Below are 17,219 nucleotides of genomic sequence, written 5' to 3'. Positions count from 1 at the left end.
GTATGCTACTCCTCCCTGGTTCTAGCTCAGTTCCAAGGATATTGGCGTTCAAGGATTTGGCAAGGTCCTTCCGAAGTCTCTCATTCGATGAGAGATTTCGGAAGAATCTTGCCTTAAAGTACTCCAACTCTTGTTCTTTTGTTCCTAAATAGTGAGAAAAGTTATTTGACTACTTAAGGTAGAGATTATCCGAGGTCCCTCATTTGATGAGAGGCCTCGGATAATCTCTGCCTTAAAATTGTACACTTGTAGTCCATGAGAGTGTAAGTATACATTGATAGGACAGCTTTCTTCTGAAGTCTTAGATTTGATGAGAACCTCAGAAGAAAACTGTCCTATTTTATAGTAAAAGGAGTTTCAGGAGCTCCAAAGCTCCCTTTCGTAAGGATTAGGAGCTTTGGAGCTCCTGGTTCGTAGATGTGTTTCGCATCTTTCATCAGCAAAGGACATTTACCATCTGGGACTCTGTTGATGGAGACTCAGGAGCTCCAAAGCTCCCTTTAGTAAGGATTAGAAGCTTTGAAGCTCCTGGTTCGTAGACGTGTTTCGCATCTTTCATCAGAAGAGGCCCAAATGGTAAATAGCCTCTGCTGATGAGCTTCAGGAGCTCCAAGGCTCCCTCTCGTAACGATTAGGAGCTTTGTAGCTCCTGAAGGTAAGGTAGGATTGCTCTGATCTCTAATCAGTAGATGCCATGCCTCATTATGAACTCTACTGACAAGAGATCAAGAGCTCCAAGGACTCCCTTTTTAGTTAGTGGCGTTCTCACCATTTAGTAGGATTGCTGATCCTACTAATGAAGTGATCACTTAGTATACGTTTTGAATAAATTGAATTTTTTTTAGAATTTAGTATTTTTTATAGACATCACATGTATATTATAAATACATAAATATATTCTTTAATTCAAAAAATTCAATTCGGTTTTGGGATGGGTATCCCAGCCCCAAGTATTCAATTTTATTCAATTTTTTAAGAATTTTGGGTTGGGATGCCCAGACCAAAACAAGCTTTATATTTTGATGTGTAGATACGTATGTGTGCATCATTGTTGTGTTATATATTATGTTTTTAATGAAAAAAAATCTGATTCAAAAAAAATTATCACTAATTAGTTGATAATATAAAGAAAAAATAGATAAATTGTATGTTTTGAGAGTATTTATCCACATTCACTCATATGAATTTCATTAAATAGTGTCTTTTTACTCCCAAATTTATTTTGAATTATTGAAATCAAAGAAAAAAAATCAGAAAAATTTCTCGAAATTTTTATTTTCAAAAAAAATTGGATTTTATATTGAAAACTGACACTGGGAGGACGATAGGGCTGGGATTGGAGATACCCCGCTCAGTTGGGAAAAATACGGATCTATACTCATAAATAGCAATATATTTTGGTAATCTATGATAATCATATACAATATTTAAAATCAAATTTTCATTAGTTTAGGTTCCTTGTTAATAGTAAACCATTATATTTATTACTAATAATAAAATCTATGTGTCGTATTGAAATTCAATAAAATTACTTATTCGGTCCAAAAAAACAAATTAGATAAAATTTTTCTTTTTTTATGTAATTTTTGTTTTTCATTTTTCTCAAGATCCTAAGTTATGTTCTAACTTTTGACATCATATCCTATCATGCTAGGCTATATATTATAGCATATCCAAAAGGCAAGGAAATCTATCAGAGAAGCCTTTTTGACCTATCGTTGCCCTACCTCTATATAATTTCGATTTCGGAAATTAAATTTCCAAATTTTTTGTCGATTTCGGAAATAACAGGATCCCGCATCCAACACGCAACAACAAAACACAAAACACACTTTTTGGTTCTTTCATCGTTTTAATCGTAATTTATGTAATACATGATTTGGATAAATTTTACAATAATAGAACCTATATTATATTCTTTTCAAAGATTCTTGCAAATCATCAAAAATAATTGTATTTTAAAAAACGATCAAATTATCCTTTCATTATTTTAAACTTAAATTAGTTTTTATGATTGACTAAAGCAATCATATTTATTCATCATTAAATAAACAAAAAAAATAATATTTGAGAGTTATTTCAAAAAAAAACATTGAATTTATTAATTTGTCTCAATTTCAGTATTATAAATTTTTATAATTTCAATATTTTGAAATACACTTTTTAATATTTCAATATTTATGATATTTCAATGTATTAAGTGGTCTCAAATTGAGCTTCTCAAATATAAGTTGGCCTATTCAAATAATAAAATTAAATAATATTTAAAATAATAAATAAAAGTGATTGAGGTCATAGCAAAACGGCTGTTTCAGTCATTAATTCTTAAAAATAAAAAGGGTAAAAACTAAATACAATGGGTAAAATTCAATAGTGTCTGTGCTATCGTTCAATTTGAAGGTGTCTTTTGAAACCGCAAGACACATTGAATTTTTGAATAGTGTATTATGGTTTGACAGACACCAATGAAAAAAATAAAATGATATTTATTTTAAATATATAAGATCCTTATATAAAATATAAATATTTTATCGTTTTATTTTCTTGTTTTAGAAATGTTTTTTATTGAAAAATCAATAAAACTAACTCCAAAATAAAATTTTTGATTTAAAGACACTATGATGACACCAAGCAAATCTTCCAAGACACCTATCGTCGGGAATCTAACAACCCTACTTGAATTTAGCTGATATGAGAAAGTTATGGAAATTGAAGCTATACTCTTCATTTTTTGAGAGGCAGCAATCCCAGAACTGCTAACACTTTTCGGATTGTTTTAAGAAATTTTTCGATATGGTTTCTGATTCATTTGATTATTGCATTGTAGCAACTATATATTTGTATTCGCAGAAATATTGAATATTCTAATTATGGGTGCCGAAATTCAATTTGAATTCAATTTAGCTTGCATGATTGATGGATGTGTGGTTCGGCCATACGAAAATTATCGTTAAAAGTCCAAAATGATATGGAAAGGCTTATTAAAAATAATAGATTCTAATTCTATAAGAAATTTATATTCTGTTTTTAAAATAACATTTGGATTTTCGATAACGATAACTCCTGTTTTGCATTCAATTTTTGAATTTTCTTGAAAATTGGTAATGAATCCATAAATACGGTTTATTATTAGTCAAAATAAAATAGAGAGAGAAAATATAATTTGAGATACTTTGAAAATTTGAAGCAAGTCAATAGTATAATACTTTTTTTGTTATGATTCTTATAACAATACCAATTAAATATTTTCCGGAAAATCTAACGATACTTTGAAATACAAAAAGAGTGAGAAAAAAATATTTAATGATGGGTGATTTAAATGATCAATATTATCCTATTAAATTTTGCCCTAATTTTTAAAAAACCGTTATTCGTTAAGTTAATATAGTATTAATCAAATTCTTCATATTAAATCTCTAATCAAAAATTTCGTGAGAAAACATTTTTTGATTGAGGAAAAAATTCAAGCATCGAAGTTTTCAAAAAGTTAAATGAGTTCTCACAAATTTGTGTGAATTTCTTATTTTATTCCTTTTTCTAGAAGCTAATATACAGTTGTGTTTGACCATTTAAAGTTATAAAATTTGTAATTTTAAAGTCTCATCACACTTTTCAATGCTCGATTTTTAAAAACTGTTTAAAAATGGAGCTTATATTGAAATAGTGTAGAGACTAAAAATTACCACAGACTATTTCAGAGGATTGAGTTGCCACTCAATCCTCTGAAAAGTCTGAGGTAATTTGCAAAATTTGAGAACCAAAATATGATAACTAATCTAAATCGCACTCATTCAAAGCTGCATATCGCGATTTCAATGTTAATAATTATGACAATAACAAATTTCATTATCCGCGTTCAAACTGCATTGATTCGTCTTGATATTGAATTATTTTCTACTTACAGTGAAATCAAGCTCTCTAAAAAAGTATTTTCTTTCTTTCCAGATTTTGAGATCATATGCAAATACAACGAAACATTCAACCCTCCTAAAACAAAAATGTTGCTTTTATATGAGAATGATACAACGCTAAACACGTTCGCTAATAACGGTTTCTTACCTCAAACACCAGAGTATAATGACATTCAACATTTTCATTCAACTGTTATTCATGGGAGAAATATGTTTGTATCAGGTGACAACGCAATATGTACTCTTAAATATTATTATGACATAGGAGACAGAAACAATTTGACTGTTTCACCTTTTTTTAATGGAACCATAGTTGGGGAGTATGAAAGTGTTGTTGCTATAGGGCATTTATATACTGCAATATATGGGCATTTTATCAATGAAATAATGGCTCCTTCACAATTAATCCCTGCTGAAATTAGGAAAAAATCGTATATTGTTGTTCAAGGAAACAGAAGCATGTGTGAAGAATTAGTCAGAGTACTTGATTTTGAGGATCGAATTATATACTTAACCTGTGATCAATTTGTATTTTGTCGTGATCTTTATACAGTTTGCGATCCAAGAACTCATGGTGGTTATTATGGCCCTTGTTTAGGAAATTTGTCAATTGTAGTAAGGAAGTATTTTAATTTAACTAAAATCCAGCCCTTATATGTAGGATTGCACAAAAGAAGAGGTCCTACACGTGTGATTGCTAATTTGAACGAAATTATTAATTTTTCAAAAAATCTTAATGAATCAATACAATTTATGTATGTTCCAGATATTACAAACACTACGCTTGAAATTGCAAAAATCCATGCATCTTTAAGAGTGTTGGTTGGATCTACAGGAAGCAATCTAATTCGAAGTATTTATATGCATCCATTTACTTGTGTCGTTCAAATCTGTCCTCCTAGTTTTAATTTTGCTGTCACCGTTCAAGAAATTGTATGCAACCTTTATTCAATAGTAGTTACAGAACCTAAATTTTCTTTTAGAGAAAAATCTCCTCAATATATTAATATCACCAAAACATATAAAGCTATAAATATTGCACTATATGTTACGGAACATCACGAATGGCCAAATATTTCGGAATTTCATTTATTAAAGTAGAAGTAGTGTGTCGAAAATATGAGGATTCGAGATTGTTTTTACGTAATTTATAAATACCATCGTACATATTTGAGATTTGTGGTGTCTTTTTTACTATATTACAAAAAATCTATATTAATTTCACTTTTTAATATATGTTATATAGCTAGGGTTGTTAAAAATATCAAAAATTAGCGTTTTGAAGACACCATGGTGTCTTATAATTTTCCCTTCCTTATTGGCGTGTAGAAATAAATGCGCCAATAGATTGAAGAAGAAGAATTGTTTTTCTCTTAATGAACTTTAATCCTTTTGATATAAGAATATTAAAAACATTAATATAATTTCGATTTCGGAAATTAAATTTCCAAATTTTTTGTCGATTTCGGAAATAACAGGATCCCGCATCCAACACACAACAACAAAACACAAAACACACTTTTTGGTTCTTTCATCGTTTTAATCGTAATTTATGTAATACATGATTTGGATAAATTTTACAATAATAGAACCTATATTATATTCTTTTCAAAGATTCTTGCAAATCATCAAAAATAATTGTATTTTAAAAAACGATCAAATTATCCTTTCATTATTTTAAACTTAAATTAGTTTTTATGATTGACTAAAGCAATCATATTTATTCATCATTAAATAAACAAAAAAATAATATTTGAGAGTTATTTCAAAAAAAAACACATGAGTGGGGGACAAACTCGCCCATCGTCACTTTTTATTAACCTTAAACTTGTAATTTTCATTATTTTTAATTAACCTTATTTCTTTCCCAATTCCTGATTTATTTTATTCACTTACTATTAAAAGTCACATTTTAATAAAATATAATAATTTATTTATAGCATTTTTTACTATACTGTAATAAAAAATTAATTATAATAAATTAAATGTTTATTAAATCAAATGTTTTCTTTGCAATAATATTTTTAATGTTGAGTAAACAATGTTGGGATCAAGTGTATCATTTTTCAGACCTTTCTGAACAGCTTCAAGCATACTGATGCATTCGACTTTTTTAAATTGTGTCATTTCTTCGAAATCTCTTGTGACTTTTTTGATAACTTTAACACTTCTCTCTGAATCCAGACCTTTAATTTGCAACTTAATCAGGAATGAAGGAACAACACTGGAATATAACTCGATGACAAGTTCATCGAGTCGAAGATTTCGCCTTTCTGGGAAGTACTGGTGCTTCAAAACCTTGAAATGTGATTCTGAGATGTTGTTTGTTCCATCTCCTTCATTTCTATAGCGAAGCATCCACCTGTCAAGATGATGGCGCCACTGTCGGTCAAAGTATTCACGGGCAGCAGGTTCCTCATTTAAAATTTCTTCTAAATTGTTGTAAACTTCATCAGGATCAATTTCTTCCTCTTCAGAACCAAAGACCAATAACTTCATTAAGTTATAGAAAGTTTCGAAGTTGGAACGATCTTGAAACTTTTCAGCCTTTCTCATGACAGCGCGCAACACATGAACGCCACACCAAATGATCTGGCATAAGGGGATGGCTGTTTCAACAGCATTTGTGATTTGAGGTGCGCAGTCCATTGAAAAATAAGATGGTTCGCGATTGATGGAGCCAAAATATGCTGTGAGACAAACTTGTATATTTTCACTTGTGTCGGGCCAAACGAAAAAATACAAAAACGGAAAAACAATTGATTCCGCGAATTTGCCAGTGACGGCATAAAATGGTATGCGAGAGCGCAAGAGCTTATAAGTGGAATCAATGTGATAAGTTTGTATTTGATGTGAAAAAGCATTTGCTTCGAATGGGGCGTAATAGAAAATCATACGATCTGGCTCGTGAATAAACTCGATGAGATCATCCGGAGAATGACTCTTAACCATGTCGACAAAAATTGCAAGAGATGTAACATCATCCGCTGAGAAACTGGTATTGATTGCATGAAGGCGTTTAGAAAACTTTTTTAAAGCATCTGTAGATTGTTGAAACATTTCCGGAATGATCCCACTATCAAATGGGATATTAAGATCTTTGAAACACCTTAATTGTGCGTAAACACGGTCTTGATTTGATTCAAAATATCTTGTTAAATAAGATCTATAAAAATATGATGTAATTTGTTGTGATTTGTTTGGAAAAGGGGCAGAATGATTGTGGGTGTTAATACATTTTCGTATGTGGTACTTGTCATCGGGAAGTGTATCAACAAGGAAGCGACATGGACAATTCGGCCACTTACAATTAAATTGGATTTGATTTCTTTCTTTCCTAGTTTTATATGAATAACTACAACCTGCTTGGATTTCTTGTTGCACTCCATACTTAAGCAACTCGATATATGTGAGTTCGTGATCTTGGATCTGCATTAAAATGAAATGATTTGAAAGAATAAAGAATTTTGAATATATTGGTCTTATTTTTGATTAAGCTTGGTCGTGTTTTGAATAGCTTGGCCATCTAATTCAATTATGATCTTTGAAAATTAGGTGAATAAAACTAAACATAAATGTAAAACTAGGGATATGAAATTTTGGTTGTACACCACTTGTATGTGCCGGATACCATTGTGTCAAATTTTTTCTGAAATTAACTTTAAAAGTACTAAGTAAGATCATGAGATATAGCAATATATGTTTAAACTGTTGTAAACAGAAATTCATCAAAAGTGACACCTCAGAAAAGCTAAAATATTGAATTTTTGGAACTTTTGATAGAGCACGTTTTTAAATATTAATTAAAGTAAATGTATATTTTGTAAAGATTCTTTTTAATAAAAAAATAAAATTTTGAAGAAGAACACAAAATCTTCTGAAAAATAATATCACATAAACTCATATTATTTTCTAATATATAACTATTTTATATAAAAATCAAATTCAATGATCTTAAAAGCGAAGGATAAACCTCAAAATTTACGAATATAATGAGTGGGAATATAATGCTTATCTATCATAAAACCATATGAAATATCAATTTTTGCTTTACGCCTAATTTTTGACGACAATTAGCAAAAAATGTTAAATGTTAACACTCAGTCCATTTGAATATGAAAAATAAAATTGACTTTTGATTAAATGTTTTTATTTATCATGCAATTCTTCTTGCGACCAAAGATTTGAATAAAATTTCAAAAAATAAGATAGCTTAAAAAATAATATACGGTAGTGTTTACTAATAGATGAATAGTATATAAATTCTATTAAAATGGATTTGATCCAAAAAAATATATAAAATTTGATCATAAATAAAATCGTTTTAAATTACTTCTTCATTTAAATTATAACAATTATTTTTGGTTTTATATTTTTTTGGATCAAATCCATTTTAATAGAATTTATATACTATTCATCTATTAGTAAACACTACCGTATATTATTTTTTAAGCTATCTTATTTTTTGAAATTTTATTCAAATCTTTGGTCGCAAGAAGAATTGCATGATAAATAAAAAACATTTAATCAAAGTCAATTTTATTTTTCATATTCAAATGGACTGAGTGTTAACATTTAACATTTTTTGCTAATTGTCGTCAAAAATTAGGCGTAAAGCAAAAATTGATATTTCATATGGTTTTATGATAGATAAGCATTATATTCCCACTCATTATATTCGTAAATTTTGAGGTTTATCCTTCGCTTTTAAGATCATTGAATTTTGATTTTTATATAAAATAGTTATTATATTAGAAAATATTATGAGTTTATGTGATATTATTTTTCAGAAGATTTCATTCTATATGCCTATGAAAAGTACTCTCAAAACTAACTTTTCCCTAATTATAATTAAATCTAGAATATTGTATTATGCTTAGTATTATTTCATTTTTCTCATTCAATTTAGAATTTACAAATGTCAAAAAATTGAGAGCTGTCACTTTTGATGAATTTCTGTTTATTACAAAACCAACTTATATTTGGTTGTACACCACTTGTATGTGCCGGATACCATTGTGTCAAATTTTTTCTGAAATTAACTTTAAAAGTACTAAGTAAGATCATGAGATATAGCAATATATGTTTAAACCAACTTATATTTTGGTTGTACACCACTTGTATGTGCCGGATACCATTGTGTCAAATTTTTTCTGAAATTAACTTTAAAAGTACTAAGTAAGATCATGAGATATGAAACAATAAGAATTACCGAAAAAGTGACAAAACATCAAAAACAGGGAGGGGGTCTCAATTTTTATTACTTATATTATTTTACAATATTTATATAAATACTCTTTATAATATATTTTACTATAAAATTATACCTCAAATTCAAATATTTAAAATATTATTTACATAATTATCTCAAAATTATATTTTTATATATTATTTTTCATATGTTATAAATCATATAATCTATATCTATGCAAATCTCATCTAAATTTTTTTGAAACAAACCGCTACCATTTTATAATGGTCCATCTTAAATTAGGGTTGTTAGATTCCCGACGATAGGTGTCTTGGAAGATTTGCCTGGTGTCATCATAGTGTCTTTAAATCAAAATTTTATTTTGGAGTTAGTTTTATTGATTTTTCAATAAAAACATTTCTAAAACAAGAAAATAAAACGATAAAATATTTATATTTTATATAAGGATCTTATATATTTAAAATAAATATCATTTTATTTTTTTCATTGGTGTCTGTCAAACCATAATACACTATTCAAAAATTCAATGTGTCTTGCGGTTTCAAAAGACACCTTCAAATTGAACGATAGCACAGACACTATTGAATTTTACCCATTTTATTTAGTTTTTACCCTTTTTATTTTAAGAATTAATGACTGAAACACAAGATGAATATGAATCCAAATTTGAGGGATGGATTGATTGCAAACTTCCTCCCAAAAATATCCCTCGAAAAGTACCTCCCTTACCAAAATTCGAGGATACTAAATTCTCAACTAATAATAAATGTCGAGTATGTTTCAATATTGCTTATCTTCCAGATACAAGCGAAAAATCGAAAGAACGAAAAAGACTTTATTGTTATTGTTTAGCGATACATTACAATTTACTAACAAAAAAACATATATGCGCTGCATTTATCATCGAAAACCATCAGAATTTGATGAAGATCATCAGCATATATATCAAATAGAATGTGAAAATAATCCATATACGAGAAGAGATTTAATAAAACAAGATAGAAAATTACTTTATGTTGTAAAATTTGTTGTGAATACCAACATGTCAATCAATATGGCCGCTTCAGGTGTACTAGAAGATTTCGCCCGACATGTCTACTCCACCTTCAAGGGAGTAATCAATTTTCAACTCAAGATCCCATATAGAAGAGACGAGATAAGGGATGGAATCATTACATTAGCCGACTTGGTAGCTCCAAAAATACACGTTGAGCTTGACAAGATGGGCTACTATTCGATAACAATTGATGCGGCATCACACGGAAGCCGGCATGGCTTTTTTGTGATGGCTAGCAATCCAGCAAAAATGAAGAACCATATCTTCATTGATACTATGATCGCTGATGGTTGGAATGCCAGGGATTACAATAATTTCTTTGAATGTTTTACCTTCCCAAAGGATTTCCTTTCTGCAATTGTTGCCGATGGATGCCCCGCCCAAGTTAAAGGGCTGTGCCACTGGAGGAGATGCGGAGCACTATATCCGGGTCTTCAAACCGTTTATATCCGATGTGTTGCGCATCTCCTCAACTTAGTGGTGAAGCATACGGCAGACAATTGTGCAGCCTTCGCAATGCAAATTAATTATTGCAAAGCGATAAGCAAGGAGTTATCGAAGCCGGACACGAGAAGGGCATTGAATATGAGGGTTATTCATGTTCCGGATCATCGCTGGATGTTTTTCTGGGATCTTCTGAAGTGGATAAAAGAAAAACACCCTAAAATTTATGAATTGTTCAATATGGATGATCCACCGGAATCTGTTCAGATCTTAAGGGATATGGGAATTGATTTCAAGGATGGACTTCCACAATGGTTGTTAAATTTCGAAGAGATTCTTTTACCAATCAAGAAACTCTTGAATTATGCAGAGAGTGACGTTGGCTGCTTCTGCTACATCTATCCAATGTTTCAATCGACGATTGAGCAGTTGACCGGAATTGCAAATCGTCCTGAATTATCAAGTTCGTCAAAGCGCATTGCAGATGCATTAATCGCCAACATGAATGAAGTTCTTGACAAACAGGGCAACTACGCTTTGATGAAATTTGCCTTTGGTCTAACTCCATGGGGCCGGTCAGTCATCCGCGCAGAATTGAACATGCATACTGAGTACAAGCCAGACGTTTCACTCTTCTTCCAAGAACCAATACCTATCAATACTGAACTTGAAATCCCTCCAAGGAGCTACACCCCTGATCATTTGGATGAAGTGGCAGAGGATCAATTGGACAGAAATCTAGATATAGAAGAGCCCGAGATTGAGAACGAAACAATTGAAGGTGATGGCCAAGTAGATGCAGAAGACATTGCTCAGGATGAAGAAGTTGAAGAGAATGAACCAAGGAGGAGACTAGGCAGGAACCTTGGTGAATGGGCGTCTCTGTCAATGCAAGAAGTGGAAGAGTACAGCTTCAACAATTTTATGATCGAGATGCTTTCGAGACGTGCAGAAGCAGAAGCGAGGTTCTACAAGAGAAGTTCGGCCAAGAGCATAGCTAATGAGTACAAGAAAGCTCTTTCCAACTTTATACATATGAATGAGAGTGAAATCAGGAACAACACCGACCTCACCTGCTTGGATCAAAGGTTTTGGGTAGCATGTGATGCAAATTTCAAGGCATTGAAAGAGATTGCCTTAAAATTCATGTCTATTGCTGCAACCGAAGCTGATGTGGAAAGAATGATTTCAATTGTGCGGAACCTGCGTAATAGGTTTAATCAAAACGCACGTGAAGATCTAATAAAGTGTAGAATCCTATTGAAGCTTTTCATGACAAATGAAATCCTGAAAAAGATATTTCCAGATCTGACTGATCTTTAACTTGCTGTAGCCTCTTGCTGCCGTAGCTCCTTGATGCCATTGACCTGCCGTAGCTCCTTGATGCTGTAGCTCCTTGATGCTGTAGCTCCTTGATGCTGCTTGACCTGCCGTAGCTCCTTGATGCTGTAGCTCCATGCTGCAGCTTGACCTACTGTAGCCCCTTGATGCTGCTTGATTGTAGATGTTGGCTTTGAATGATGCCGCTTGACCTGCCGTAGTTCCTTGCTGCCGTAGTTCGTTGCTGCCGTAGCTCCTTGCTGCTGCTTGATCGTAGATGTTGCCCTTGAATGCTGCCGCTTGATTGTAGATGTTGCCCTTGAATGCTGCCGCTTGACCGTAGATGTTGGCTGTGAATGTTATCGCTTCAACCGCTAGCTCCTAACTGCCTCCAAACAGCCGTTTTGCTATGACCTCAATCACTTTTATTTATTATTTTAAATATTATTTAATTTTATTATTTGAATAGGCCAACTTATATTTGAGAAGCTCAATTTGAGACCACTTAATACATTGAAATATCATAAATATTGAAATATTAAAAAGTGTATTTCAAAATATTGAAATTATAAAAATTTATAATACTGAAATTGAGACAAATTAATAAATTCAATGTGTTTTTTTTTGAAATAACTCTCAAATATTATTTTTTGTTTATTTAATGATGAATAAATACGATTGCTTTAGTCAATCATAAAAACTAATTTAAGTTTAAAATAATGAAAGGATAATTTGATCGTTTTTTAAAATACAATTATTTTTGATGATTTGCAAGAATCTTTGAAAAGAATATAATATAGGTTCTATTATTGTAAAATTTATCCAAATCATGTATTACATAAATTACGATTAAAACGATGAAAGAACCAAAAAGTGTGTTTTGTGTTTTGTTGTTGTGTGTTGGATGCGGGATCCTGTTATTTCCGAAATCGACAAAAATTTGGAAATTTAATTTCCGAAATCGAAATTATATTAATGTTTTTAATATTCTTATATCAAAAGGATTAAAGTTCATTAAGAGAAAAATAATTCTTCTTCTTCAATCTATTGGCGCATTTATTTCTACACGCCAATAAGGAAGGGAAAATTATAAGACACCATGGTGTCTTCAAAACGCTAATTTTTGATATTTTTAACAACCCTATCTTAAATTCATCATAAATTCTGGTACATGTTAGTACCAGAGTCTTCAAATCTCAAACACTCTGGTACCAACATGTACCAGACGCGAGTTTCCAATGCCCTCGTACACTTTTCTATTAAGATCTTCTTGAATGAGAAGGTCTTCATAGAAACTCGTACGAGGGCTTCTCTTTTAAATACTCTGGTACCTGCTGGTATCGGAGTCGACTTTACAGCCCTTTCCCCAATTTTGAAGCTGGGGAAAGTTTTCAAGCAATGAAAGGGAAGCTCTCGCTATGAGGTGAAAATCTAGAATTTTTACCTCATAGCGAGTAATCCTTTGTTAATTGCTTGAAAACTTTCTTCAAATTATCAAAATTTCGAGGAAAGTTTCCTTGCTTCAAAGTAGAGATGGAGCCCTTTGAGCCACTGCATATAGGTCAGTGACTCAAAATACTCCATCTCTACTAGAAATCGCCAAAATTTGGGTCGCAATCTTTGAAATGCGACGCAAGTTTGGGCAATTTCGCGAGGGACTTGCTCCATTTGGTGCATAGATTCACACTCTATGCACCAGATGGAACAATTCTTTCGCTGACAGCGGGAAACTTTGTCTGAATAGTTTAACATTCAGACAAAGTTTCCCGCTGTCAGAGAGGGAATGGAAGGGTAAGAGGTATATATTCATAATGTATACCTCTTACTCTTCCATTCCCTCAAGAAAGTTCAAAAACTTGGGTGCAATCAGAACTGATTGCACCCAAGTTTTTGAATTTTGTATAAGGAATTGTTGGCTATGATGTACTGATTCATGATCAGTACATCATAGCCAACAATTCTACCTTTTAACCAAAGATAATTGATTCGTATGTAAAATATTAAGCTAAAATTTCTCTTTCTTTTAGTACACATTCTTCCATTTCGTGTACATGTATCATATATTAAGTACTAGTTATCTATTCTATATCCTTTATCCCAATTTAGATACTCAAAGATAATTCTTTTTCAGAAGAAAAAAAATATTTTCTATTAAACCGTTATTTTTTCAATGTGAGTTTTCAATTTTATTTTTCCTTTTTGCTGCTCAATGCAACATCCTCCACCCGATCCTCCATGCGAGGTTGATCAAGCCATAGGATATTTAGAATATTCTCGTTTTGTTATAGCTGCAGAGCTGCATGGTAACATAAGATTTGTCAAAGACCCACAAAAACTATCAATTGGAACAGGAGTATTAATCTACCACCGATGCGAATACGAAGGCTGCCCAGCAGGCTTTAAATTTATTAAAAATTTCGACAATTACATTTTTAAATCTGCAAACTTAACTCATATTCACTCAGGACCACCACCACAACATAAAAATACACCTACAAGTGGTACTTACCGTGCTTGGATTAAAAAATTTCTCATGAATCACGGAAGTCCACTTAATGCAACACAAGAAGTCAACAAAACGCTTGAAATACCTAAAGATCATACTTGTATTCACATGACTATGAAACAAACTGCAATCAATCAATTGAAATATTATTTACAACAAAAAGATCTTATGAGATCTTTACCAGACATATCTTTAAATCAATTTCAATCTTTACAAAACTATGTTAATCAATGGGAAGATCAACATGATGACCTTATTTATTTTGACATTCAAGGTGAAGATACTGATTTTCCAGACAAATTGGTTTTTATTTACTCTGATAATGATATGATCTCTCAAATTCATGAAAAACCACCAATTTATCACTTAGACTCTACGTTTAAATTAATTATTCATGGATTTCCTTTTTATGTATTAGCTACCAAATTTGCTAATACTCATTCTATCCCTTTGTGTTATTTTATAATATATCCAGATAATAGTGAAAATATTTCTTTTTGCTTAAGTAAATATTTTGAAACAACTCACACAGAACCTGAATTTATCATGTCTGACTGTGCACTAAACATTTTCAACGGGATTAGGAATTCATTTCCGGAGTGCAATATCTTTTGGTGTGCGCTACATGTAATACGCGCACTTAAAAAGAATCTCTCAAAGATAAATGATGAAGAGATTAGATCAGAAGTCGAAAAATTTATGAACATTTTATGTTATTATCGTGATTGCACAGAAGAAGATGCTGCAAAATGTATAAAGAGCACATTATTGATAAAATTCAAGATCAATTGGAATTTAATCAATACTTTACACGTCAGTGGGACATTCATAAACAACAGTGGATAGCCGCTGCCAGACCAAATGAATTAACCGTTGTGAATAACGTTTCTGAATCTTTATTTAAAAAGATAAAATATCACGATTTTGGCTGCGTTAAAAATCAAAGAATTGATATTTTTGTCAAAAATCTTTTAGAAGAAGTTGCACCCAATTACTTTTATCGTATTAAAAACGATTTACTTCAAACAGGTTTTATTCCTTCAATTAGAATTCGCGAGCCTCGATTGACAGATTATAAAACAAAATTGAAAAGAGAAGTTCAATCACGTTTATACCAAGTATTAAATTTTGTTCAGAATCAAGAAGCCAATTTGAATCCATTAAGATTTTTATTGGAAAATGCTGAAGAAAAACTTTCTCAAATAAATGAGAAGATACAAAATTCAATTACATATTTAAGATCGTTTGAAATTCCAAATGAATTGTTAGATACGTATATGTTAGAAATTAATTAATTTTGTTATAATTCTCCAGGTTATATTTTAGAACATTTCGAAGAATTTTTGGAGGATTTCAAAGAAAAGAATAATTTAATAGACTAAAAAATTTATTATTTTTATTTATTGTGAATTTTAAATTGTCACTTTTTAAGTGTTACTCCCTATTGAAAGTATCACTTTTTTGAGTGTCACTTTTTCAGAAATTCTTATATACTCGAGCCTAAATAGGTAGCCAAGATATTGCCTAAAAATAAGGTTCTAAATTCTGAAGTTTACATGATCCTCTCGTGTGCACCCTTAAAGTTTTTCTGAGAATAATACACAACAAATGAGTGTTCCATAATTCAATCTTTTGTCGTATAAAATAAAGTCTTAATTGTTATAACTTAACATAACTTGTTATTTTGAAATTAATTCAAACATGGAGTTTTAAAGAAAACTAGGTCAGGTAAGTGGGGCTTCCAGGCGCGTTGCGCCCTCTAGCCCATAAGAAATTTTTCCCAAGACCCAAGAGGAGGACCGAACCCCAGCCGACCAGCCGGTGACAAAACCAAAACCGTTGTTATTTACATCATATTAATGGTGTCACTTTTTAAAATGTCACTTTTTGTGTCGCTTTTCACAAATTATATATGTTTTCATGTTTTGTCACTTTTATCACTTTTCGGGTAAAAACATTTTTATTATTATATATAAATGAATTTTACAAAACCACCGTTACCCTTCTTTGGAAATAAGAGTAGATGTAAATATATTATATTGAGAGAACTTAAGAAACTACCGAATGGTCTAACATTTGTAGATTTGTTCGGTGGAAGTTTCTATATATCCCATTTATGTCATACAATATTCCCAGACTCAAAGATTATATGCAATGACTTCGACAACTATATGGACCGTCTCAAACATATTCCAGACACAAACAATATATTGAAAGAGTTAAAAGAAAAGATACCTATAGGTAAGATGGAACGTATACCATTAGATAAGAAAAATATTGTGAGAGAGGTTTTGAAAAAAGCAGAATATATAGACTGGGATAGTATATCTGCTAGACTATTATATAGTGGTGCTATAAGAGTTCATGACATTGAAACACTTATGTCAAAAGTTTTATATCTTAACTATACAAATGTTTTCAAAGAGGACATAGAAAAATATATTGATGGTATAGAGTTTGTGAGATGTCATTGGACAGAGTTGTATGAAAAATATAAAGACAAGGAAAATGTTTTCTTTATAGTGGACCCGCCGTTCTATAACACATGGGATTTTCAATACTAAGTAGACTGGACTTTGAGAGACTCTTTAGAAACTTTAGACATTATACATAACCATCCATGCTTTTACTTTACATCCGATAAAAGTGGTTTGAAAACCGTTATGAGATGGTTAGAGGACATACATGACTATGAGTTTATATATGACAAGATAGAATATGAGAGAGGTCCTATAAACTGGAGAAAGTGTCACAATAAAGAAATTTTAT

The 17,219-nt window shown here is 31.1% G+C and overlaps 1 protein-coding gene and 3 pseudogenes across 4 annotated transcripts, besides 12 other annotated features; 3 read left to right on the top strand and 1 right to left on the bottom strand.

Moving 5' to 3' along the window:
* Window positions 1-1,377: part of a mobile genetic element that runs on past the window's edge.
* A 4,315-nt stretch (window positions 1,378-5,692) lies between these two features.
* Window positions 5,693-5,726: a terminal%2Cinverted (terminal inverted repeat of MuDR-5/MuDR-6/MuDR-7_TvMULE4 transposon ID:TVAGG3_0022670).
* Window positions 5,693-7,620: a mobile genetic element.
* On the bottom strand, window positions 6,148-7,149 carry TVAGG3_0022680 (annotated as a pseudogene). Its single transcript has one exon. A coding segment is annotated over exon 1 (1,002 nt).
* Window positions 7,621-7,658: a mobile genetic element.
* Window positions 7,621-7,658: a terminal%2Cinverted (terminal inverted repeat of Banshee-A3 transposon ID:TVAGG3_0022660).
* Window positions 7,659-8,840: 1,182 nt separating this feature from the next.
* Window positions 8,841-8,877: a mobile genetic element.
* Window positions 8,841-8,877: a terminal%2Cinverted (terminal inverted repeat of Banshee-A3 transposon ID:TVAGG3_0022650).
* A 2-nt stretch (window positions 8,878-8,879) lies between these two features.
* Window positions 8,880-9,106: a mobile genetic element.
* Window positions 9,107-9,134: a terminal%2Cinverted (terminal inverted repeat of MuDR-2/MuDR-2B_TvMULE3 transposon ID:TVAGG3_0022630).
* Window positions 9,107-9,403: a mobile genetic element.
* Window positions 9,404-10,177: 774 nt separating this feature from the next.
* On the top strand, window positions 10,178-11,049 carry TVAGG3_0022620 (annotated as a pseudogene). Its single transcript has one exon. A coding segment is annotated over exon 1 (872 nt).
* Window positions 11,050-11,224: 175 nt separating this feature from the next.
* Window positions 11,225-11,947, top strand: TVAGG3_0022610 (ribonuclease H-like family; the record flags this gene model as incomplete). Its single annotated transcript, XM_051220190.1, has 1 exon — window positions 11,225-11,947. The coding sequence occupies one exon, from the start codon at window positions 11,225-11,227 to the stop codon at window positions 11,945-11,947; it is 723 nt and encodes a 240-aa protein (XP_051105176.1).
* Window positions 11,948-13,087: 1,140 nt separating this feature from the next.
* Window positions 13,088-15,946: a mobile genetic element.
* Window positions 14,154-14,904, top strand: TVAGG3_0022600 (annotated as a pseudogene). The gene has a single exon. A coding segment is annotated over exon 1 (751 nt).
* Window positions 15,917-15,946: a terminal%2Cinverted (terminal inverted repeat of MuDR-2B_TvMULE3 transposon ID:TVAGG3_0022590).
* Window positions 15,947-17,219: the final 1,273 nt, after the last annotated feature.

The sequence above is a fragment of the Trichomonas vaginalis genome, chromosome IV (genome assembly GCF_026262505.1).
Source record: "Trichomonas vaginalis G3 chromosome IV, whole genome shotgun sequence".
Lineage (NCBI taxonomy): Eukaryota > Parabasalia > Trichomonadida > Trichomonadidae > Trichomonas > Trichomonas vaginalis.
Note: the sequence above shows the minus strand (reverse complement) of the source record. Positions and strands in the feature narration are given on the sequence as shown.